Here is a 26,343-nt window from a genome sequence, read left to right as displayed (position 1 = left end):
GTTTCTTTGATAAGAACTAATTTCTTTTTTTCTTTTTTTGACAAGGCAATCAGGGTTAAGTGACTTGCACAGGATCACACAGCTAATAAGTGTCAAATGTCTAAGGACTGATTTGAACTCAAGGCCTCCTGACTCCAGAGCCAGTGCTCTATCCACTGCACCACCTAGCTTCCCCTAAGGCCTCATTTCTTAAAGATATAAGGAACTGATTCAAATTTTCAAAAATGAAAGCCGTTACTCACTTGATAAATGGTCAAAGAATGTGGACAGGTTATTTTCAGAAAAAGTCACATGAAAAAATCCTCTCACTACTTATGAGAGAAATGTAAATTAAAACAACTCTGAGATATCTCCTCACACCTCTTAGATTGACTAATATGATAGAAAAGGAAAATGACAAATGCTAAAGGGAATGTGGAAAAATTAGGACACTAATGTACTGCTGATGGAGTTGTGAACTAATCTAATCATTCTGGGTAGGCAGCTAGGTGGCACAGTAGATAGAGTGCTGGGCCTGGAGTCAAGAAGATTCCTCTTCTTGAATTCAAATCTGGTGTCACACTTACTAGCTATGTGACCCTGGGCAAGTTGCTTAACCCTTTTTGTCTCAGTCCCTTATCTATAAAATCAACTGAAGGAAATGGCAAACCATTCCAGTATCTTTGACAAGAAAACCCCAAATGGGGTCATGAAGAGTAAAATGCGACTGAAAAACGACTGAATAACAATTAACCATTCCGAAGAACAATTTGGAACTGCACTATTAGGGCTATAAAACTGTGCATACCTTTTGACACATCAATACCACTACTAAGTCTGTATCCCAAAGAGATCAAAGAAAAGGGAAAAAGACCTATTTGTACAAAAATAATCATAGCTGCTCTTTCGTGGTGGCAAAGAATTGGAAATCAATGGGATGCACATCAATTGGAGAATGACTGAAGAAATTGTGGTATATGATTGTGATGGAATACTATGGTGCTATAAGCAGGATGATTTCAGCAAAACCTCTAAAGACTTATATGAACTCATGCAAAGTTAAGTGAGAATCAGGGAAACACTATACAAAGTTAACAGCAATATTGTACAGATGTTCAACTGTGAAAGACTTAGCCACTTTGATCAAGACAATGGCCTGGGCAGTTCCAAAGGGCCCATGATGAAAAATACTATCTATCTCCAGAGAAAGAACTGATTAATTCTGAATTCATATTGCAGTATATTTTTTTACTTTTTATTTTTATTGTTTTTATTCTGCTTGTGTTTTGCAACATGGCTAATATGGAATTATGTTTTGCATGACTTCACATGTGTAATCAACATCAAATTGCTTGCCTTCTCAAGGAGGGAGAGAATTTGGAATTTGGGACTCAAAATTTTAAAAAATTGTTGTTAAAAATTAACATTTTATAATAAAATAAATAAAATCACATAAAATTGGGAAATATTTAACAAAAAAACTAAAAAGTAATACTCTTCCCATAACAGTAAGCTTATATAAGTTTGAATAAATAATGAACTAACTCTGGGACAAATATCAGCAACTCAAACAGATGTCAAAGAGCCATCATGTACATAATTATCCCTTTTCAAAAGTGTCTAAAAATGTTGATTGTAGTGAACTTTTTGTTTCATACTGGCGATGGGGAGGAAAGAACACTGGACTCGGGAAATCTGCCTTCTAAGCCTTGCTATGTTGTTGATTTACTATGTGACTTTGGTTGGCCAAGTCAGTTGATTAGCAAGTATTTTCCTATGTGCCAAGCACTGTTCTGTGGGATGGGAACACAGGTAGCTTATACCTTTGAGGAGCTTACAGCCTAACTGGGGAAGATAATGCACACACATATATAGCCAGGGATATGATGGAGTCACTTCAAACTGGCTCATGAGTGGCCATTGTTAAATTTTCAGTGTATGCATTTACACCTTAGAAAAGTACTGTACAATTTCCCGTATGAAACCCAGCTCTTCTCCATAGTCACTTCTGAGTTCAGCACACTGTTCATCTTCATGGCCTGCCCAACACATCTGTATTGATGAACTAAATAAATGGGCTGCCTATTGAACTTCATGTCATAATTTGGAAAATAGCCATTCTTCATCTTTTGTTTTCTTTGGTAATAATTTAGCCTAATTTATTTTGAGTGGCCATGGACTTCATTGAGAAGGCTCCACAGTATTCTAAGGCTCAGTTCCATAAGGTCAAGGTCATCCATAAACAGAAATGGAAGACATGGAAATGTCTTCAATTTGGATTGTTTACAAGATATCTCCCATTGATCGTAGTAAATCATTTGTGATACCTAAAAATATTAATAGAGCTTTTGCTGAACAAAGTTATCACTGGTTATACTTATCAAAGTATCATAGTATACTAGAAAGCATGCTAAACTTGGAATTGCAGGACCTAAGTTCAAATTCTTGCCTTGCACTGCAGCTTACTACCCTTACAGCCTTAGACAAGTGCCTTTACCTCTCTGGGCCTCAATTTTCTCAGCAGTTAAATGAGAGGGTTGGAGTAGACGGCCTCTAAGGTCTGTCAATAAACTATGTAACAGGTACTGGGCTAGGTGCTAGGAAGAATTTTCTCTGAGTTTAACATCTCCATGGAATTCACCTTGAGAGAAGACAGACTTTAGAGCAGCATTCCTTTCTAGCCGGTCATGTACTTTTTAAAATAATCAACAGATGGGAAAATACAAACCTAGTATTCTCTACCTATTTTAATCAGTTGTATGACTATGATGATTGGTCTACTGTAGAAAATCATTTCCCATAATCCCATAGTCCTGTTTTCTTTTAGTATTTTTACAAAGGAAGCTATCGATATATTTTGGGGAAGCTAGGTGGAGCCATGGAGAAAGTACCTAGTCTGAAGTCCGGAAGACTTATCTTCCTGAGCTCAAATCTTGTCTCAGACACTTACTAGCTGTGTGACCCTGGGCAAGTCACTAAATTCTCTCTCAGTTTCCTCATCTGTAAAATGAGCTGGAGAAGGAAATGGCAAACCATCCAATATCTCAGTCAAGAAAACTTGAAATGGTGTCACAAAGAGTCAGAAATGACTGAAAATGACTGAATAATAACAAAAATCAACATATTTATAAATCACTATTATGATGATTTTATAGAAATGAGACCAATAGTTTACTAGTACAAAGGGACAATGAGGATCTTCTCTGTCTAAATATAGCACAGGAAACTATGGGTTTTGCTTCTGACAGATATAAATAATAAAGGTAAGGATGTGGGCCACATGGGTGGGATATATTGACCTTACCTTTGCTAATTTGTTCTGGCTCAACTTTATTTGCAGGCTAATTTAGAGAGAATCTTAGAGTTTCTAACCTAAATCAGCTAGCCATTTGGACCAAAGCAGGGCAATCTCTGAGTCAACATAAAGGTTTAAAAAAGAACTTTGTTATTGTTGTTCAGTTATGTCACAGGCTTTGTGACCTCAAAATTTTGGGTTATTTTGGCAAAGATACAGGAGTGGTTTGCCATTTCCTTCTCCAGATTATTTTACAGATGAGGAAACTGAGGCAAACAGGGTTAAGTGACTTGCCCAGGGTCACATAGCTAGAAAGTATCTGAAGACAGATTTGAACTCAGATTTTCCTGAGTCTAGGCCTGGTGTTCTATCCACTCCACCACCTAGTTGCCTCCCAAAAGACTTTAGTCTGAGGAAATTCTTAGCAAGTTTTGTTAGCTAGATGTGTGTGGTGGCTTATCCTTAGAAAGGTTTTCTAGCCACTATACCTGGGGTATGCCTAGCTTAGATAAGGCCTAAAGAGAGCTCCAAAAAGATGCTAGTCAGACACTTGGGGGTAGTGATCAATACCCAGCAGGAAATACACACCCAGCTGCAATCATAAACCCTGCAAAGCAGCAAATACTAGAAATCACTACAAAACCTGCAAAACAACAAATACAAAGGAGATGTCACACCCAGAGGGGAATAGGCCTAGTGAGGCCAGCACAATCATGTCACCAGAAGTTATTGGTGGTCCTGAAGCATCAGGATGCATAGGTTGTCTTTCTATACATTCCCTATGAGTGTGTGCCTCTAAGCTGTGCTCTGAACTGGTGTTCCTTATGAACACTCTTCATGAATCATTTCCCATATACACTCATTTTTCCAAATGATGGCATGTTCACTTGTGAGAGAATGTACCTCAAGTTCAGGGAAGAGGAAGGTGTTCTATTACTATGCTATTTTATTCAATGCATTTGCTTTGATTGCTTTGTTTTTCATTGCTTTGAGCTAATTGTATCCTGTAGCTGACTGGGGAAAAAAGAAACACATTGATGGATCCTCATGATCTATGCTTTTGACTGGATGTAGACCAACAGAGTACCTTCAACTTAGAGTAGACAGTCTATACTCTCAGAATTTTCTCAGTACTACCTTGTAGGGTTCTACTTCTAACATTTAGCTTTTAAGCCCCACCTGTGTGTATTTCATTAACAATCAGTAGTTCAACTTAATTAACTATTTTAGAAAAGATGATATTGTAAGAACAGGCAGTACAAAAGATTGTCCCCCCCTTAACCTAGGGCTCCCTCTTCCAAAATACACATATCACTCATTGGAGGAGTGGGTTCAAATTTAGAGTAAAATGATAGTGAAGTATACATGTAGCGTATACAAATGGCAAAGGATAAGTCAGAAATCCTGATACTGTAAGTCCTTTCTCTCTTTGTAGAATCGTCACACAGCTCACCTAAAGGACAACTCTCAGTTGACTGGGACCCTCAACTGGGCTCCCAGGATCTCATCCTTTCTTGAGTACATAGCCAGAACTTTTCTCTGCCACAAGGAATCATGCTCTCTAGAACTGCCTCTTTCCATACCTGTCTGTCTTGTCTTTAGGATGTCTGTCCACTTCTGGCTGGATGCATTATTTCCTAATGGTCCAGTCTCCCAGTCCCATGGTCAGCAAAAGACAATGGGAATCATTATTGGTGGGAAAAAATAATTTCCTCCCAAACTTGAAAACTCAACTCTTGAACTAACCTACTGTTTTTATGCATAAGCCCAAGAGAGTGTCTGATTCAACCAATCATAAGATTTTTCCTGAGCAGTATCATTTTGCCCTTATCCAATTGCCAAAGCCCTATAATCCTCTCAAATTTACTAAGTACCTGGTAGATTTGTGGTACTTAACACCTACTTTGTAATTACATTCTAGGCACCTTGGTTGATTGATTGACTTTGAGACTGGGAGGGGGTGAGGGAGAATCCCATTCCCCTCCCTTATCCTTAATACTTTATGATTAAGTTCCAGATTTTCTGTCATTATGTTAAAGTCAGGGGAGAGGGTTTGAACCCCTTCCTGACATCCTTGATTTTCTTTTTCTGATTTTTCAGTACCTTCCCTTCTTTTAGACATCTTGAAAATCAATGTCCCAATGCTTTTAAAATTCTTTGATCCCCAGCACAAATTATGTACTTGGTCTGTTCTACCTTCTGGTACTCTTCTTTAGCATCATTTCCAATTATACATATAAAACATCTGGGAGGAAAGTACAAGAATCCAAATATAATAATTACACAGCCATTAGTGATGAAAATAGTTTGTTAAAGAAATGCTAAAAGACCTATTCCATTTTTTAATGGTCTTTCTTCCACTTTCAAGTGTAAATAATCTTGGGATGTTCTAAGTCTCATCTCCTACCAAGCTTCATGCAATTTTGTTTCCTCCTCTCCATCACTCTTTTCTGTTTTGTGATGTGATATTGCTCTTAATCTTTTGCCATCCTTCTGTATCACATTTTGTAAATAAGTTTCTTTTATAAATTAGGGTCAGTATTGGCTTTTATAGCTCTTTCTTGGAATAGAGATCAACTATTTGCTGATTGAGATGGTTTCTGGATTCTTTTGGCCTTTTTGTTGTGATGACTGCTAAATGTTTTTAAATGTCTGTAGGAAATGTTGACAGTCTGTGTTATCAACTTTGATTTTTTAACATCAATAAATTTTTTAACATTTAAGTGGGAATTTCTACAAATTTGCTCATTACCTTTTTCTCATCTTTATTCTTTGTTTCTATTTTGACATGGATTTTAACATTTGCTCTGACAAATACTTGATACTGTTCTGACTGCAAGGAGTTGATTTAGAAATAATTCTCACATTAGTATATAGTCACTTCCTGACTCTCAAGATATAATTAGCTTTAGTTTTTGTAGTCATCTTCACTGCCTGTGAGGTCCAGATTCTTTTTACTTTCTTCTTTAAAAGATTATTCAAGATCTTTAGCATTAGACTTCTGAGTAGTTTTATAAGTCTTTGGTCTTTTTTGCTTCTTAATACTGAATCATATTTTCCATAACTTTTTTTGCCATCTTTTTTCCCCTTCATATTGAAGTTAAATGGCATCAATGACTTGGTGTAGAGGACTTTATCAAGTTTCTCATAGAATTTCCCTGTAGTTATGTTCTAGAACAAATATTGTCACATAAGCTACAATTATCTTCAAAGTTCTTTTTATGTTTACTGTGAGCGCTGTAAGGCAAAATTAGTGGGGCTCCTATGAAATGGTTTTGTTGCCTTTGGGCACAGAATGAAACCAAACCTGCTAACTCCTTTATTTTGTCTCTCAAGGAGAATCTGCAAACCATTTTCCCTCCTGTTTTCTTGATGATTATTTGTGTTTTAGTGATTTTTTTTTGTCCTTGGAATTTGAGGCCATCCTGTAAATCTTACAATGTAAAAAGCCCCAAAACATTAAATAAGTAATATGTAAATTACTTTTAATTTAAGAAGGTTAAGAGGGAAAAATTATGCAGTTCTAAATGTCCTCAACTATTTAGTCCGATTTAAGAATGAAAAAAAGATTCACATGATTATGTAAACCCTTAAAAATTACCCAGGATTATATTGTAGGGAAATTCCATCATTCAATTTATTTGATGGGAAAAAAGAAATAAAAGTCAAGCTCAGTGAAAAGTTGACATTCTGAAGAATTCCATCAAACCCATGTGCCTGTCTTTCTTTCTGCTCGATTACACAGGTTGTGCCAACAAAGTTATTTGACTTTGAGAGAAAACAATTGCATTTGAGCAGCTTCATCGTTTACTTAGAAATCACATGTCAGGAGTTCAGTTGAAAAATAGGGAAGTTCATTGTTTAGCTAGCATTACTTGAAAGCAGAACCAGGGTCAACTGATTGCTTACATAAATCTCCAAGCTATGAACCATTTTAAAACGGAAGCAGATAGACCACTCTGGCATGAAGCAGGTGGAGCTTTCAGGGCAAAGGTTTGCAGCTGAATATAGGCAGCCAACCCCCACCAAATAAATTTGTCTTAAAATTTTTATTTTACATTATGTTTTATGGTGCTTTCCCTGAGCAATAAAAATTGTTGTTTAAGCTCTACCTGTACATCACCCTTCTTATTTCAAAATCTACAATTAAAGAGTCATTTCTTTGTCCCTAGTCACATATAGATATATCTAGAAGAAATCATTAAATTGTCATTCATTTACATATAATTGTGAGCTGAATTTACTGGATCCTTATACACCACTGATTCTAATAGGAGGAAATTGGGGAAATATAAGTACCCTGAGGTGGGTGAGAGGAAGCACTAGTAGTTACCTTTCCCCCAAAACCTTGTTTGCTCCCCAAGTTGCCACTGTTGAAAGCTCCTTGAAGGATGAGCATGGATCCTTATGGCAGTCCACTAAAGGCCTTCTATCAAATTGATATAAAACTAATAATGACTTCTCTTTGAGTCTATCTATTAAGCACATTCTAAATCCACTGAATTGTTCTATCATAGCCTTATTTACTTCTTCATCTTTTCCATAATAACAGCATAAGAGATCTTATCAAATACTTTGCTATAATCTAGATAAACTACAGCAACATCATCCCTTTGATCTAGTAGATTAAAAACTTTATCACAAAGGAAACAGAGGTAGTCTGGCAGGACATGTTCTGGAAGTCATCCTGGGCTATTGTGATCTCTAACTGTTTACTATCTCTATGTTCTAAAATTTTCTCCAGAAACTGCAGTTGAGCTCATTGACCCTTACTTTGCAGACTTTATTTTCTTCATGTTTTTCATAGAGGTATAATATTTGTACTTATTCAATCTTGTAGGACCTCTAGTGCTCTTTATAGTCTTTTGAAATTTATTATCAGAGACTCAATGTTCACACTCTGGGATGTAGGTCATTTGACCCTGATAGCTTGAACTCATCAAACCTGGCTAGATGTTCCCTATCTCCCTATTTATTTGGACTGTCAAATTCCTATCAGCCAGGGCAGTCTTCACCTTGGCAGAGAAATCAGAAGCAAAGTAAGAGTTTAACAGAAAGCCCTTCTCTCCATCATCGGTATCTTTGTCCCATATATCACATGCAGTGGTTCTGTACCTTTTTTAAATCATGTTCTTTTGCCTGATATGGCTTTAGAAAATACATAAAAGATAAAAATAAAAACAAAAGCCTTTTAAAAAAACCTTTCACCTGCCTTAGTTTATCTTGAATTTAATTCTAAACAAGATTATCCTATGCTGTTGTACTCATCCTCCATACATATTGATTCTACTGTATATGTATTTTAAAAATCAAAGTTGGTCAAGGCAACTAGATGGTACAGTAGATAAAGCACTGGTCCTGGAGTCAGGAAGACCTTAGTTCAAATTCTGACTCAGATACTTACTAGCTGTGTGACCCTGGGCAAGTTACTCAATCTCTGTTTGCCTCAGTTTCTTCAACTGTATCAATAGCACCTACTTCCCAAGGTTGTTGTGAGGATCAAATGAGAAAATATTTGTAAAGTACTTGCCACAGTGCCTGGGACATCGTAGATGCTATAAAAATACTAGTGATGATGATGATGACGATGACAATGATGATAATGATGAATTCCCTGAGCATTGGTCTTTTTAGATAGTTCACACTTTATCCTCCTCACTGAAATTCTTTCTCTTACTATGTTCAGGAGTATACTTTTTAGTTCTTCCCATGACTCTTGGTCTAATTTTTCCTATTAAATTTTAGTGTGTGAAATCTTATCTATCCTTTTTTTTGAATCTTGAAATCTGCACTTTCAAAACCTATGGCATATGAGATTTAGCCCAACTTGCTACTCCTCTTTTGCAAATTCTAAGATGGAACGTTCATTTCACTTCAAGATTCCCAAGGTTCAAGAGTTCATTTCTCCCTTTGTAACCAACTCCTCCATGTTGGTGAAAAACTGATAAAGAATACAATTCCCCTGTTCTTTACCCAAATGTTTGCCATTATGTTTCCTTGCTCTAATTCCTGGGTTTTTTTCATGTCAATATGTCTTCTTAATTAACAATGCTAACCTGTTATTTTACCTATTCTTTTTTTAATGACATTTAGCATTCTGTAATCCTATTCCATTAATGGTTTTCATCTCATGTCTCAGTGGTACCTATGAGGTCAAATTTGCCTCTTTGCATTAAAAGCTCTTGTTCATTTTTCTTTTTATCACTACTTTGTGCATTTGTGTACAGACAAATACTGGATCCTTTCTTGGATTATGTCTCTTGCAAAGTAATGGGTGCTTCTGCTATCATTCTCCATATCTTGTAATTTCTCTCCATAGCAGAAATCCATATTCTAGGGTCCATGGATCCCCAAGATGGCCACGAATATATTTAAAGGAGTCCATTAACTTGGAGGGGAAAAAATTACATCTTTATTTCTAATTCTATTGCCTTTGTAATCTTATGTACTTCACCTTACACATTTAAAAATAGCATTTTGAGAAGGGATTTATAGACTTTACTAGTCTGCCAAAGTGATATATGAGACAAAAAAAAAGATTATGAACTCTTGCTCTGTGTTACACAGCATGGTAGATACAGAGTAGCAATTTTCTCCTTTGCTCTTCCTTTCTAGTTTAAAGTTTTTTTTTTAAATTAGATTTCCAAAACTTCAGCCAAATACATTTTGATTAGCCCTTATTTAATACACTCCATCCCTGGGTAAGAGCCTATAATTCCTACATTTTTATTCATGGTCCAGAAATCAAGTTCCTATTCTCAGACACCATCTTTACAACCAGTCATTACCTTCTTAAATCTGCCTTTCTCTTCTAATGCCATTGACTTCAATGAGCAAGAGTGATGCAAATATCACCTGTGTTCCTTGTGGTAGCCATGCTGGACATGAAATCACAAAGACCTGTATTCAGATCCCATTTATGATAATTGTTAGCCATGTGACCATTTCAACTTCTCTAAACCTCAGTTTCCTTATTTGTAAGCACACCAACTTGAATTCCTTTCTACACTGAGACTGATTAGTGATGGTAAAAGCAGGATTGATCATGAAAGTAAATTGCACTATTATAAGTTGATGAAAAAAATTCCTATAGGATGTGTGGAAGCAAGTATTTATAACACTGGTATGCACAAAACTGTTAAGTGATATTGGCAAGTGATTAAATACTTTGGCAAAGTGCAGGCCTTTGAAACACGAAAAAGTTATTTATGAAAATTAAACTGCCTAAATCATGAATGATTCATTTCCCAAGAAGATGCTAGATGCCAGAACATAAGTTAATACTCAGTTCTAAATAATTCATTCAATGTTATTAAAAGTCATCTATAAACCCAAAGACAATCTTAGATCCTACTAAGAGCTAGAGATATATTCACTATCAGTAGTCTTGTACTTATTGGAGAAGACAGATAGATAGATATGTATATTTATATATACATAGGAATATGTACTTATGTATGCATGCAATAGAAACCTTCCTGTACATCTTCTTACTTGCAAATAAAACTTCCAACCCTTCCAACATGTTTTTTCCCACGTCTTAGCATGTAATCAATAGATCAATTAATACTTTGTTATACTCTTTATGGAACCAAAAAAAGACAAATATAAAGTAAATATTCCATAATAAGAAACTATGAAGGTCCCAAGGACAGAGAAGTTGTTTTCATGTCATTTCAAATATCAAAGTAAGGTAGATTGAGTACATATGTTGAAGTCATGAAACTAACTGGGAAGATTCCAAGGACAGAGCAATTACTTACAATTCTTTCGAAACAACAGATTAAGATAGATTGACTAGGTAAGTATGTTGAATTCATAAAACTGATTAGCAAAGTGACCAGCAACATCCTCCATCACTCACCTTAGGCAAATTCAATGGTAATTTGCAAGTAGGCAGTTGATGCCAAAAGTCATTAAGTATAAGTGGTTGCTTCAAGTTCTTGGCTATTTTTTCTTTGGGTACTTTGTAAACTGCAACTGTACCCTTATAATGAGGGGAACTGTAGTTGCCAAATTCATCCACCTCCTTGAGCTGGAGTTCCAGGCTGGGCTTTCTTTGCAAGTGAAAAATAAGCTTGTAGTCTTTTCCATAGTCCTTCCCATTACCTAAATTCAAGTAAAATTTGTTGGTTACTACCACAATATAATACTTAGATGATTTGGGCTGAACCTTTGGAACTCAACTAATCATTTAGCACTTGAAGTGGAATATGTTTTACATTTGATTTAATTTCCAATGTCTCATGGATCTACAACGATCTGCTTTCACATAAAATATGAATTTGCACCGAAATTGATACTCACCAAGCAAAAGCAATGGAAGTATCGCGGAGTACAAAGAGCATTGTACTGAGAATCAAAGAGACTTAGCTTCTAGTGCTGGCTCTATCTCTAACTAACTGAGTGAATTTAGACAAATTACAGCTTCTTTGGGCTTATTTACTTATCTATAAAAGTAGGAGCACAATTCTTGCTGCAGCAATTTTGGTTTTCCTGAAAACAACAGGACCTGCAAGAGCTAGATGAGGAATCTAAGTTGAGCAACACTATGACAGTTTTCCCATGATGCTCTCCAGTTCTAATGACTGACTCTCCTAAACACAAACAATCTGTGCCAAATGGGGAGTCACTGCTTTAGTGACTAGGTTCTGTTTTCTAGAGGGAAAGGGATGGCCTGCCCAGTGCCTAGTAGGGTACACAATCCAAAGTATCTAGATACAGAAGGGAGAAAGCAGCTGGCCCATCCATCTCTCTTATCTATGAAAGTATACGAATCTCACAAACTAAACAGAGAAATATTTATCTGGGTTTTGAGTGTTTTAGTTTCCTTGCCGATAATAGTGAATGTAGACGTCCTCAAATTTCTCAAAGAGTCATTATCTGGTTTAATTTAAATTGGATATTTATTTTAAAATTTCACATTCTTTTTTCATTCTAAAGGCCATTATTACCTATGAAGGTAGAGGCATTATGGTAGAAAGAATGTTGGATTTTCAGATAGAAGACGTATGTTTGAATCCTGGCTCTAGTTTTAACTAGACATGGGACCTAGGGCAAGTTACTTAATTTCTCACACTCTCAGTCTGCTTAATTTGTAAAATGTGGGAATTTGTTTATATAATGTGTAAGGACCCTTACAGCTGTAAGTCTTTAATACTGTAAGGGTGATAGTTCTGTGCTTTCTTGGATGTAAAAGGAGTGTTGAATTAAAGTACATTCCTGCCTTTAGACAATTTTCTCTTCAGATTCTGGTTGGAAGGACCAGCTAGTTACTCACAGGAAACACTTCATTTCCTGTCTCCATACCCTTTGCTGGTTATCACGCATTCCTAGAATTCTCTCCCTCCTCATTTCTGCCTCTTAGATTCTCTGGCATCCTTCAAGACTTTGCTCAAATTCTGCTTTCTGTGGAAGGCCTTCCCTGGTCTTCAAAGCTGCTAGTGTCCTCCCCTATGAAATTACCTTCCATCTACACTATGTATATCACATAGCATAATTATTTATACTCTTATCTCTTCCATTTGAATGTGAGCTTTGTTCAAAGAGACTGCTTTTTCCTTTCTTGACAGCCCCAGCTTGGCACATCATAAGGTCTTAATAAATATTGGTTGATTTGACTTGATTAACAGTGTGACTGCTGGGAGGTACAGGAATATTCTCTTTGGCCCAGTCCTCTCAGAATTATGGAGGGAAAACTGGTAAGATAGGGAAATGATCACTGTCAAAAGTCTACCAAGCCCCCTCAGTCATATTCCCAAGCTGTTGTTCCTCATTTCTCCTTCATTCACCCTTTCTTTACCTGCTGTTCCCCACATCCAGGTTGTGAGACTATTTGAAACTAAAACACTCATTGATAGTATCAACAATGGTAATATTTACTACTGCCAGTATACAAAGCTTAACAAAGGAAATATTTCATTCATCCACATGACTTGTTTGGGTGGGACAGTTCCGTTTTGTGTCTGTCTGTGTCCTCCATGGGAATGGAGGGTATATACTTCTGCTCTGGAAGCCAAACAGGAAGGAACTTCTGCCCTTCCTTTCCCTTTTACCCTTTTCTCCTCTCTCCTCTTTTTTCTGTGATTTCCTTTGCCACTTGAACTGCCCTGCTTGGCTAATTCAGACTATGTTCATTTCACTAAAGGCCTCTAGGTTAAGACAAATAGTTGATGCTGTGAAGAAGGTGTTTCATGTGTTCCTGGAATACATTTTAAGCACCAAAGGAAGGGCATCTCTGAGTTTTGAACATAATCTCCTTCACAGTTGCACAGAAGTAACAATGCTTGTAATGGAGTCAGGGAAGGGCTAAAGGGAAGGGTGTCCAGGAACACAGACCACAGTTAGGGAGAATGGCAGGTTTTGTAATGTGGGGCTCTATATCACTTTGGAAATCGAATATCATATGGAACCAAAGGAATCCTAGAAAGGAACATGGCCCAACTGAACCTTCCCCTCCGGCTGTGAAACTAGATTTCTTTCACTTAGTGGGTGGAGATACAAGAATCTTAAGGAAAAGGATCTAGTCATAACAATGGCTAAAACACACAGTCAGTTCTCTTCTTTCCTTCTCTCCACTCACATATCATTCATCACTTACTCTTGTCTTTGGCTTTGTTATCTTTTATTTCATCTCAGTTCTTTGATCTCTTACATGCCTTTCTCAGTCTTTTATTTTCTCTCATTTCCATCTCTCCAACTACCTTTCTAACCCAGTTCCAGGAACATGTGGAACCAGTATAAACACACACACACACAGACACACACACAGACACACACACACACACACAAGAGTTTCAACCCTTTTCCCTTCTCTAGACTCAATCCCAAATTGGTTGGACTAATATACGGTCATTTTACATCGCAAAGTCCCTTTCTTCCTTGTATATCAAGGAACATGTTCTTTAAATGCATAGGGGAGAAAAATCCTTTTTTAATGCTCCTACCTGAGATTCTGGAGGACCCATACAAGACAATCAGCTTAGACTAATGTAAGGAGCCCTATATTGAGAATCTGAAAACCTATGTTTGAATCTAGGTTTGATACTTCTGAATTGTGAGAAAGTGATTAAATTTCTCTAAATCTCAAATTCCTCATTTGTAAAATAGGGATCGTAATTTTTGAACTATCTGCCTCACAGGGTTATGCATGCTATAACTGCACTTATTCTACTCTTAGGGTATACTCATGTATTCCCCTAGACAGCTGGCATTATTAATTCTCTGCACATTCCACAAATGATGTAGCAGGGCTATCATTACATCACAAGTGGATGACTTCAGATGCTTATGACTCCTTATTTAAAAAGTAAATGGGAATATGAAAATTAAGTACAGAGTAGTTGTGCTTTCGTTTGTGAAAGAATGGGAGAGAATACACATCTTTTCCTTCCTTTCACAACACAGAGAAAATTAAGGGAAGCATGGGATTTAGGGCTGGAAGAAACCTTAGTGATGATTGACATTAACCCTCATTATTTTTATGGATAATTAAACAGAAACCCAGAGAGTTAAAGTGACTTGTCCAAAGTCATGCAGCTAGTAGATGACAGAGTTGGAATTTTAACCTACTACCCATGACTCCAAGTTTCTAACACTTTCTAGCACACCACACTTCTCCAGGTTTCTTTCCATTGAATAATGATAATCCAGCCTCTGACTATGGGATGAAGCATAGGGCAGAATACATAGATGAATATATAAAAAGGGTTTGTACTTACTTGAAGCAAAAATGTTGCCATTAAACCTTAAAATAATCTGTTCTCCTTCTCTCATTTGGAAAAACTGAGATGGCTCTGGAGGCCCTCTAAACCCTCTCTTATGCAGGCTCTGAAGCTCCTGGCTCAAATCTTTAGAAGGCACTAGTGAAACAACTGCTTTATGAGGGTTTTCTTTATTCCGATATAGTACTATGCAGGCCATGGTACTGAAGGTAGCTTCCTCTAGACACTTTGTGAAAAAGACTAGATGGGAATTGTCCATGGTGGAAGAAAGGCGAAGCACAAGAAATCTGCATGAAAAAAATAAGAAGTACTTGAGAAAGAATGTAGTTGTTGTAGACATATAAATAAAATCCATTATCAGCTGCTCTTCATTTAAAGTAATGCAGATGGGTTGCAAGACAATTCAATGCCTTAACAGAGGCAATAGACTTTGGTACAGTTAGGAAATGAGTCTGAATGGAAATGTACCAAGGAGAGATGCTAAGCATGCAACTTTCTTCTATAATGAGATAGATAAACAGAAAACAGATGATCCTAAGGTGAATATATATTTCTCCATTGTTTCCTTTTCAACTCAGCACACATTTTCAGTGTAGCATATTTAAATCTGGGCAAAGGAAGCACCATTTTTCAAAGTGTAGTTGTTTCTTGAAACAAGCACTATTATAGATTATAACTTAAGCAAATATGAGAAAGGGATTATCAACATGACTCAAAAATAATTTTTCTCACTTATCTTTCTCAGGGTAAAAAAGAATATCTTTATATTAAATACACACTTTGAAATACTTATCCCTGGTAATTGTCTAGGTAGAATATAAATAACTGTGATATTTACCCCTAAAAAGTCTTTCAAAGAAAATTTCTATGGGCTAAAGGATACTTTACCCCCTTCTTAATAGTTGCATAGAACTATATAGGTTTAAAAGTCCTTTCACACATATTATTTAATTTTATCCTCATAAAAACTCTGAGATATAGAAAAAGCTGATACTATTAACCTCATTTTACAGATGAAGAAACTAAGGCTGAGAGGTCCAATGACTTTCTATGCTCACACAGATAAGAAGTGGTAAATTCAGGACTTGAACCTTTGTTTTCAGACTTTCAAATGTAATATTTTTTTCCACAATATCATGCTGCCTTTCTTATTTGAAGTGTATCTTCTGAGAACAAAAAAACCACATTGATACTTACTAAATTGTCTAAATTGGTTAAAAATAACAAACACTTCATACTTTATGTTATATTCTTCAAAGTATCTATATCAATTATCACAGTTGTAAACCTTAAAGTGCTATATACATGTGAATTATTAATCAACTGTAATGTACCATAACCACCAATACCACCAAATCCTTAGAAATTACATTCAAAGGGGGAAAGCATTTATATTAGAACAAGAGGAAATGGCTCAAGAAGTGAGTGCTACCCCTTAATTACTGCCAACCATTACTAAAAAGTCAGAGCTATAGGACTGTTCCATCATAGGTATTCACACACACACACACACACACACACACACACACACACACACACACATACACATAGCCAAAACCTCCATTTGGGTCTGTCAATGCAGTCAGTTTAGGCCTAAGCTTCCACCGGTCTTCTTGTTTAGCAGCCTCTGGTGACAACATTCAAATAACTGACTTCATCACTTTCCTAGCTTGACCAAGAACGTAGGCACAGCTTTTGTTCATATGGCACAAAGTGCAGTGATTGTGGAGTTATTCAGTCAGCACATCCTGTAGAGAGTCTCCTATAGTTAAGGCACTATGCAAAATACTGAGGCAGCACAGAAAATCTCCCTTACAGCCAGTGCCTTCCTCTATTGGTTGGCTCCAATTTTGCCTTGGGAACAAAATCATATGTCTTGTTTGTATATAGGTGTTTGCACTTTGTCTCCCTCATTAGACTGTGAACTGGTTTTTCACCCTTTCTTTCTACTTCCAATAATTAGAACAGTGCCTGGAGCATAGCTTAATTAACTTGTTGACTACCTATAACATTGTTCCTGAAAGACTTCAAGAAGCTTATGATTTAGTCAGAGACACATTGCATTTGCATGTAAAAGGGTGACAAAGAGCAGAAAGAAGTATATGATACAACCGAGAGGTTGTGTGTGGGAGGAAACAAACACTAAGTGCTTACTATATGCCAAGCACTTTGCTAAGCACTGTGAACATAAGTACAAACAAAACAACCCTTACTCTCAGGGAGCTTACATTCAAATGAGGGAAGACAACATGAAAGGGACAGGATAGAAAGAATATGAAAATATATGGCTTGGGGACATGGTTCTAAAGTCCAGAAAAATTCAGGAACTAGACTAAGAGGAGAATAGAGACAGGTCACCCTTAGCCCTTCCATAAAATGGAGGTACCAGGTAGAAATCACTAATGAGAAAAGGGAAAGGAGGGAGATTGCAGAGAAAAAGTCCATGACAAGTAGACCATAAGGGTGTTAGGATGTTTCAGGGTAAGGAGGCCAGAAGTACAGAGGAGAATTCTAGAATAAGCCCTAGTAGAGGGACACATGGTTTTGAAGTCCAGAGGAAGTCAGGAACAGGGCTGGCCTCAGAGTTAGGAAGAACTGAGTTCAAGTCTTATCTCAGAATATATGCTACCAGGCTGATCCTGGAAAAGGCACTTAATCTCTTAGTGACTCCAGCAACTCTCTAAGACTTTAAATTATAGAGAAAGTACTCATCAATATTGGTACATGCAGTTCTTCACTGAGAATTTCCTATATCAATGAAATTACAGTTCTGGTCTCTACCTTCCTCTCTTCCCCTACCCTTCAAAAAAATAATAGTATCAGTTGAGTGTTTCAGACAGCATGGAGTATAAAAATTCAGAAAAGAGATGAAATAGCATATCTTGAGGTAGTCAAGAAAGGTTTCATGAAGGAGGTAGGGGTTAGAAGTTAGGTTGGGAGGGTCAATTCCAAAAAAAAGGGCAATGGAGTATTTAAAAGCTGAAAAATAGGAGATAGAAGGTTGTGTCTGGAGAAGCATAAATAGAGGATAGGTAGTTGGATCAGAGGCTATATTAATTCGATTACATTTATTAATTCATTCAAAGTTTATTTCATTGACAGACTAATATATGCATAGCCCTATAGTAGGCTTTGTATGGAATATAAAAGATATAAAGATCATATGAATAGGCAGTGGGGAACTATTGAAGGTTTTGGGGATAGGTTATGATAAATGTAAGACCAATTAGAAATTTAACTCAACAATAAACTAGCTAATGAAAGTAGACAAACTCAAGGGATATTACTGAAGAAGAATGGATGATTTAATATGGTAAGGTTGAATGAAGTAGAAGTTTTCTAAAAAAAAAAAATGACTCCCAGGTTTTGAACCATATAAAGGGTTACATTTCCATTTGATATAGTAAAACATCAGAACTGTCCCTACAAAAATGAATCATGCAGATGACTGAAATATTCCTTTTTCTAGTCTGTACATAGAGTGTGACAACAAAGACTCTTCCAGTCTCCTTGGTGACAGAGAGAATGATGGTATCATTTTCAGAAATAGGGAAGTCAGGAAAGGGTGCCAGTATGAGGGGAAGATGATGAGTTCATTTTTAGACATGTTGATTATGAGGTGATTGCAGGATATCGAAGTGAAAATAGGCAGCTGAAAAAGTGGAACTGGAGCTTGGAAGAGAAGGCTGGAGATTTTTTTCAAATGTGGCCCTCTGCTATATAGAGGAAGTAGCTTAAATTATAAAAACAGATGAAATGGAGAGAGAGAAGAGCCAACTAAGGACAGAGCCTTGGAGGATGACTGCATTTAAAGGGTAGAAGGTGCAAAAGGACCTGGTAAAGGCAGAGCCAAATATATAGAAAAAGGTGGAGTGTCATAGATAGTGCCAGAACCAAGTTAGGAAAGGCTTTGAAGAAGAAAGGTATAGTCAATAGTGTAAGTTATTTAATAGGAGTCAAGGAGGAATAGGACTAATAAAAGACCATCACATTTGGTTTGTTGCAGGTCACTGATGACCTGAGAAAGACGTGTTAAGTAAAATGTGGTTGAGAATAGAAGAAGCCTGATGGCAGGGCTTGCTGTATGTTGAGGAACAAGCCTAAGAAATAGGGGATAATAAATGAAGGCAGCTGATAGAGAACACTTGTCTGAGAAGCTTGAAAGTAAAATGAAAGAAAACCTGGATGGAAGGGGATAGGTGTCAGCCACAGGTGTTGGCCCTTGTAGCCTTTGCAAAACAGAGGAGACTTGTATATGTGAAAATGGTTACTTCAAATCAACTCCACAAATATTTATTAAGCAACCACTATACACAAGGTATCATGTCAGATACTAGGGATACTAAGACAAGAATGATATAAATGTTTGTGATTATTATTATTGTTGTTGTTATGATTATTGTCCTAGGCCCTGCTTTAAAGGATCTTCTAGTTGAATGGGGAGGGAGAGGCAGATATGCAATTAACTGTAAAATAAGAAAGAATGAAGTAAAGGCAAAAGAGAGATAAAGGCAAAGGAAAATTTTTAAAAAATTGAGAAAGGAAAAGTCACTTTGACCTGGTTTGAGGATGGACAAAGTGAAAGCTTTGAGGAGTTGGCAGATGAAGATGAAAATATAGGAGAGAATCAGTTTCATTTTGGAGGAAAATATAAGTAAAAGCACAAAGACAAAGAGGGCAGGGAAGGAAGAGAGAATTAGCAGTCCAATTTGGCATCGAGAATACATGTAACAGAGGTATGTCCAATGGAGCTCTATCCTTAGAAAAGATACAATGCACTCTGCCTGCTGCCAGTATATCTGGAGGAAGCTGGGGAGCCTGCTTCCAGAAAGGCATGATGACCTTTAATAAGAGCACCCTATTCTCCAATTCAGAGAATACACAGATATCCTTTCTAGTCTCCTTATCATGCAAAGAGGAGCCCTTTGACTGGCTGCTGAGACAGTACTGAGAAGGCTTACAAAAAGCACTGACTGGCCAAAGGATTTTTTTTTTATTTCCTGCCTGACTACGTTAAAGTGAGAAGGCAAGAACTATTATAAGCACTTGGGGAGGAGAAATACATTTGTCCTTTTTCTACTCATTCAGGCTGCTCCCATGTGGCCCATGAATAAATGGCCCTGCTATTGCTTCTAATTTTTTTTCCCTGCTTTTAGATGGAGTATTGTTGATGGCTATTCTAACCTATCAGCACTCACAAGGTCATAGCCATCTTTTCATGTAGGCAGGCAATAGGAAATGCACATTAAACACACTCTGATGATGACATGCAATTAGCCAAGTCCTTGTTACATACATAATGTTGAATGATATAAGGTTTGAAGAGGTAGGTTGAGGCCAGATTATAGAGGATCCTGAGTGACAGACACAGAAATATTAATTTTTTACTTTTAGAATCATTATTCCAAGAAGGTGTCCATATCCTTAACCAGAGCATTTCAAATGGGTTCCGTGGTACACAAAAATGGTTAAGAACCTCTGTTCTAAGGGATAGGTAGATAGTGCAGTGGATAGAGCACCGGCCCTGGAGTCAGCATTGCCTAAATTCAAATCAGGCCTTAGTCACTAGACATTTGCTAGCAGTGTGACCATGGGCAAGTCACTAAACCCTTATTGCCTCAAAGACAAAAACAAATTTCTGTTCTAGAAAGTGTGGTCTGCTCCACATTTCTTTTCCATTCACTCCTCAACCTTGTACAATCAGGTTCTGTACTCTAGAACTTAACAATTCACCTCAACAAATGTTTATTTTGTACCTTGTATTTAGAAATAAAGCCTTAGTCAGTCTGCAAGAGGTAGTCACTGAAGATTTTGAGTAGAGAAGTGGCAAGGCTGTAGTAGAGCACTAGAAAGATCTCTTGGGTGGAGCTGTAGAAGATACACTGAAGAGGAGATTAGACTAAAGGCAGGAAGACTATCAAACTACCTGCTATAGTAGCATCAAACTCCTATATCAAACTATCTGCCTTCTCCATGAGGGGAGAGGGGACAGAAGAAGGGAGAATCTTGAACTAAATTTTTTTTAATGAATGTTAAAATTTGTTTTTACATTTAATTAGAAAAAATCAAATAATCAGTTTTTTAAAAAATAAAATTTCACTTTCTTCAAGAAAAGATAGGAACAATGATAAGAAGCAAAGGGGATGTGAACAAGGTAGGATGTTAATAAAACAATCTAAGTGAGGGAATGAAGAGGAGGAGAAAGATAGGAAGTAAAAAGAGATTCAGTGGCTACAGATGACTCTAGGTATGAGCATGGGATACTGGAAGTAGAAGGATGCCATTAATAAAAAAAAATTGATAAGTCATGCAGGGTAGGGGGTATAGGTAGGTTTAGGAGAGATGTGACATGTTGAGTTCGAGGTGCCACAAAACATTCAAGTGGAGATATTTAGGAGTCATCTGGAAATATGGAATGGGAGTTCTGAAGAGCACCTCAGGAATAGAGAAAGATCTGGAAATCCTCTGATTACATGTAAGATAAGTAAAAGGAGATGCATCAGAGAAGAGCATCTTGGAAGCCAAGGAAAGAAAAATGTTCAGGAGCAACAGGTGATTAATAGTATTGATTTATTTAAAACTTATTCCCTGGACCAAATGATTAAGAGCTCAGTTTTGACTTTTGAGAAGCCAATTTCAATAAATCTACCTCAAAATCAACATGTACAAAACAGAACTATTTTCAATCACACACTTCAACCACACCCCAATCTTGCCCTTCCTCCAAACATCAATATTTCTGATGAAACTACTATCATCTACTTTCACAACCTCAGAGGCAGGCTTGATGCTTTTCTCTCCTTCAGCTAATCATTTACCAGATCTTACTGATTGTATCTCCACAATAAGTACATGCATCAATTGTCTTCTCTCCACTCATACAACCACCACCCTATTTCAGGCTCTTACCATTTTTTCAGCAAGACCATTACAATATTTTGTTCATTGTTTGCCTTGCTTACACCCTCTCCCCTTCCCAATCATCCCTCATGCTGCTTCTAAAATAATCTCCTGAAAGGAAAGTTCTGACCTAATCATTTCTGTGCTCAAAAAATCTTCAATTGCTCCCTACTGCATTTAGGATAAAATACAAAAACCTCATCCTGACATATAAAGCCCTTTACATATGCTTCAGTCAACCTTTCCAGAGTTACTACATGTTCCTCCCTTTCCCGTACTCTATGTTCCAAAGTAGCCTATTTGCTCTTCTTACAATTGGCATCCCATCTCCCACTTCTGTGTTTTGGCTTGGAATGTCTTCTATTCTCACTTATTTCTCTCAAAATACATAACTTCTTTCAAAGTTTAACGTCTAAAGTTACTTCTTATGGAAGGTCTTCCTTCTCCCCCTTGTTAATGCTTCTCTCTGCCTCAAATTATTTTCTATTTCCTTATTTGGTTGCATGTTGTAACCTCCATCATGTGAGCTTCCTTGAGGCCAGGGACAATTTCATGTTTTTGTCTTTATATCTCCAGTTTGTAGCATAGCACCTTGTACATAGTAGGTACAAAATAAACATTTGTTGAGTTGAATTGTTAAGTGCTAGAGTACAGAACCTGATTGTACAAGGTTGAGGAGTGAATGGAAAAGAAATGTGGAGCAGACCACACTTTCTAGAACAGAAATTTGTTTTTGTCTTTGAGGCAACAGGGGTTGAGTGACTTGCCCATGGCCACACAGCTAGTAAATGTCTGGTGACTAAGGCCTGATTTGAATTTAGGCAATCCTGACTCCAGGGCCAGTACTCTATCCACTGCACTATCCACCTATCCCTTAGAACAGAGGTTCTTAACCATTTTTGTGTACCACAAAACCCATTTGAAACGCTCTGGTTAAGAATATGGATGACTTCTTGGAATAAGGATTCTAAAAGTAAAAGATTAAACATATAGAATTTCAAAAACAATTCTACTGAAGTATCATTATCAAAATATTTTTAAAGCAATTTTATGGAACTCAGATAAAGAAACCTTGATCTAGGAGTTTGTAGTGAAGGAGAACAGAGAGCTAAGACAATGGATGAATTCATTCATTTTACTTTGTGCAGCATATATACTAGCCTAGTGAGTAATAATAGAAATCATTACAAACAAGAGATAATCACATGTTTAATTGAAATAGCTAACAGCTATATAACCTATAAAGTAACTCTATATCTGATTGTTTACCATCTAAAAGAGGGGAGAGCAGATGGGAGGGAGGGATACAATTTGGAACTCAAAACTTAAAAAAAATGTTTAAAAATTATTTTAACATGTAACTGGGGAAAAATAAAATACATGTGTATGTATATGTCTATGTCTATCTATACATACATATATATAACCTATAAAATAAAATTGCACAAAGAAAAGGGTTATAAATTTATATACATATATATATATATAAAAATTAAGTATTTTAAAGTTGCCTAATGAAAAAAGCAAATTTTACATGGATAGATCAAAGGTAGTATATTGTTCTTTGCCTTGTAATATACAGTGAATCTAAAGTTTGAATATATTAAATCTATGAACATCTGAATCTTCACTAGTTAGTAAACTCCACCTCAGTCCACATAATACCAATAGCAGGCATTTTGGCCAACTGCCATGTAATAATAAGAGGCAGCATGATAGTATTGCAGAAAGACTGGGGCTCATGGCCCACCTCTGAAACATTCTCACTATGTGTTCCTGGACAACTCACCTAACTTGTATGTTCTTTTAGGGAGCTCTCCCAAGTTAAAAATTGCAGAAAAGCTACTGACCTGCACTGATAAGACAGAATTTCCTCACCAGACAGCTTTTTGTACTAGTGAAATCCTAGGTGCAGTCTCTTTGCCTACTATATAATCACTATCAATAATATTTACTTATGATAATCACACTTTAAGACAATTTTCTGCATACTTATTTGATATACACTGTTGAGATTAACAAATATTTTTAAAAATTCAATCTATTGATTGAATCTAAAGATTGCATATATACCTCTACATATATATGTGTATCTGCATTCAAATAGATTCCTTTTCATATGGTTTCCTTCTTTTTATGCCCTTCTAATGTCTCCATGGACTCCTAAGACATCTTAAAAGAATTTTATAATTGGATCAGCTGTAGTGTATTGAAATGAGAAAAGAAAATTAAACCACTCTTAAAAAAAACAAAATCTAGTCTACATAAACATAGTCATTTGATGAACATAAAATAAACAGCTTTCTCATAATCTTTATGGAACTTTCAGGAACAAAGATTTTATCATAGAATCATGTTGAAGTTACACAAAATATTAGAACTGTCAAGATATGATCAGATTAGTTTGGGGGCACATCTTTTGTGAAACTACCATGAAGGGAAGTAATACCTTATATTACCTACACATAAATTTGCTAACCCTGGTTTGCATTTTCAATGCAGCCTAAATGACTCTTCAGCAGTTCCACTTCTTGAATTATGATACTCATCTCAGGATTTCTGCATCTGTAAACATAAATGATGGCCCATCAAGAGCTAAGACACTGAAAACTTTATGTTCATTTACTGAGGCTTTACCTGTCTAAATGTTCATGCAATTCAAATGATACAATTCCACTCTGCATGTTTCTCACAACAATATCATCGAGGACAAACCAACTTCCCTCTCTGCTTCTGAAACCCAGTAGCTTCAAGGACTCACTGACATTGTCCCCAGGTTTTCTTATAGAAGCACTCTTGGCCCTACATAAAGGGAACACACAAGAAATTAGTGACATGGCTATAGATTAAATCACACTTATTATAGACATTAAAAAAACTGTCACAGGAACATTAAACAGTCTGCCATGAGTAATCAAAAATAGCCAAGAAAAAAACTCCTAGTCCTTTCAGCCCAGTTCTCATTCCTTTAGTAGTAATTTCATAGGGATAGGAGGCAGGGACTAGACCTCTGAATTCACTGGTATGGGGAATTCCTAGATGAGGAAGTTCCACATAAGACCAATATAACTTAACACTTTCTCTTAAACTTACATAGTGCATTAGACAAGACATCACCCCATGATATCATTGGTTTTCTTCGAAAGCAAAGGACAAACAAGAATAGTGTTACAGCAGAGATTCTTAACTTGGCATCCATAAATACCTGGGGTATTTCAGGGAGCCTGTGAACTTAGGGGAAAAATACATCTTTATTTTAATTTTATTGGGTTTTTTTGCAATCACAGGCACTTTGTTTTATGCATTTAAAAACATTATTCTGAGAATAATCTATAGGATTCACCAGACTGCCAGAGAGCTCCACAATACAAAAAAAGATCAAGAACTCCTTTCACAGAGAGTTGTCTAAAATATTGAGAGGTTAAGTGACTTGTCAAGGATCTCATAGTCAGTATGTGTCAGAGGTAGTATGTGAACCCAGGTCTTCCTCACTGGGAGACTAGCTTTCCATCTACTATACCTCTCATAATAGTCTGATATATATGTATATATATATATATATATAATATATATATATATATACTTTAATTCATTTCAATGATAGTTAATAAATATTTATAACAATACTGCTGTATTCGTGGTCCTGATCCCTGCAATTAAAGATTTTATAATCTAGGTAGTTGACATGTACATATGTACATAAATATCTATGATATGAGGCAGAATGGAATAAATCAAAGGAAAAGTCCAGATGATGTGCTATGAAGAATATGAGGAATAGGAGATCCTTTTTATTTTTTATTTTTTAATTTTTTTCTGAGTCTATTTTTTTAACCTGTGTTTTTAAAACTTTGGGTTACAAATTTTCTCCCTTCCTCCCTCCCCGCCCACCCTCATTGAAAAGGCAAGTATCTCCATACAGGTTATAGATGTGCAGTCATGCAAAACACTTCCATAGTAATCATGTTGTGAAAAACTAAGTATATTTCACTTCATCTTATCCTATCCCCAATTTATTCTATTCTCTCTTTTGACTCTGTCCCTCCTCAGAAGTGTTTGCTTCTGATTATCCCCTCCCCCAATCTGCCCTCCCCTCTATCATCCCTCTGCTCTCTTGTCCCCTTCCCCCCTTATTTTCCTGTAGGGTAAGATAGATTCCCATACCCCATTGTGTATGTTATTCCCTCCTTAAGCCAAATCTTATGAGAATAAGATTCACTCATTCCCTCTGACCTTCCCCCATTTCCCCTCCACTGTAAAAGCCTTTTCTTGTCTGTTTCATGTGAGATAATTTACCCCATTCTACTTCTCCCTTTCCTCCTTCTCCAGTATAATCCTCTCTCACCCCTTAATTTTATTTTCCAGATATCATCCCTTCATCTTCAACTCACCCTGTGCCATCTATCTATCTATCTATCTATCTATCTATCTATCTATCTATCTATC

At 36.5% G+C, this 26,343-nt stretch overlaps 1 protein-coding gene across 1 annotated transcript in view; it reads right to left on the bottom strand.

Annotated features, from left to right (window-relative positions):
* The window catches only part of DTHD1 (death domain containing 1), a 75,330-nt gene that overhangs the window by 6,586 nt on the left and 42,401 nt on the right, over nt 1-26,343 (bottom strand). The window contains exons 6-8 of the mRNA XM_027836012.1: nt 24,535-24,699; nt 14,995-15,284; nt 11,139-11,383 (exon numbers count right to left, since the gene is read on the bottom strand). Coding sequence (XP_027691813.1) covers nt 11,139-11,383; nt 14,995-15,284; nt 24,535-24,699 — 700 coding nt within the window. The remainder of the gene's footprint in view (nt 1-11,138; nt 11,384-14,994; nt 15,285-24,534; nt 24,700-26,343) is intronic.

The sequence above is a fragment of the Vombatus ursinus genome, unplaced genomic scaffold (assembly GCF_900497805.2).
Source record: "Vombatus ursinus unplaced genomic scaffold, bare-nosed wombat genome assembly UNPS02014818.1, whole genome shotgun sequence".
NCBI classification, from domain to species: domain Eukaryota; kingdom Metazoa; phylum Chordata; class Mammalia; order Diprotodontia; family Vombatidae; genus Vombatus; species Vombatus ursinus.
Note: the sequence above shows the minus strand (reverse complement) of the source record. Positions and strands in the feature narration are given on the sequence as shown.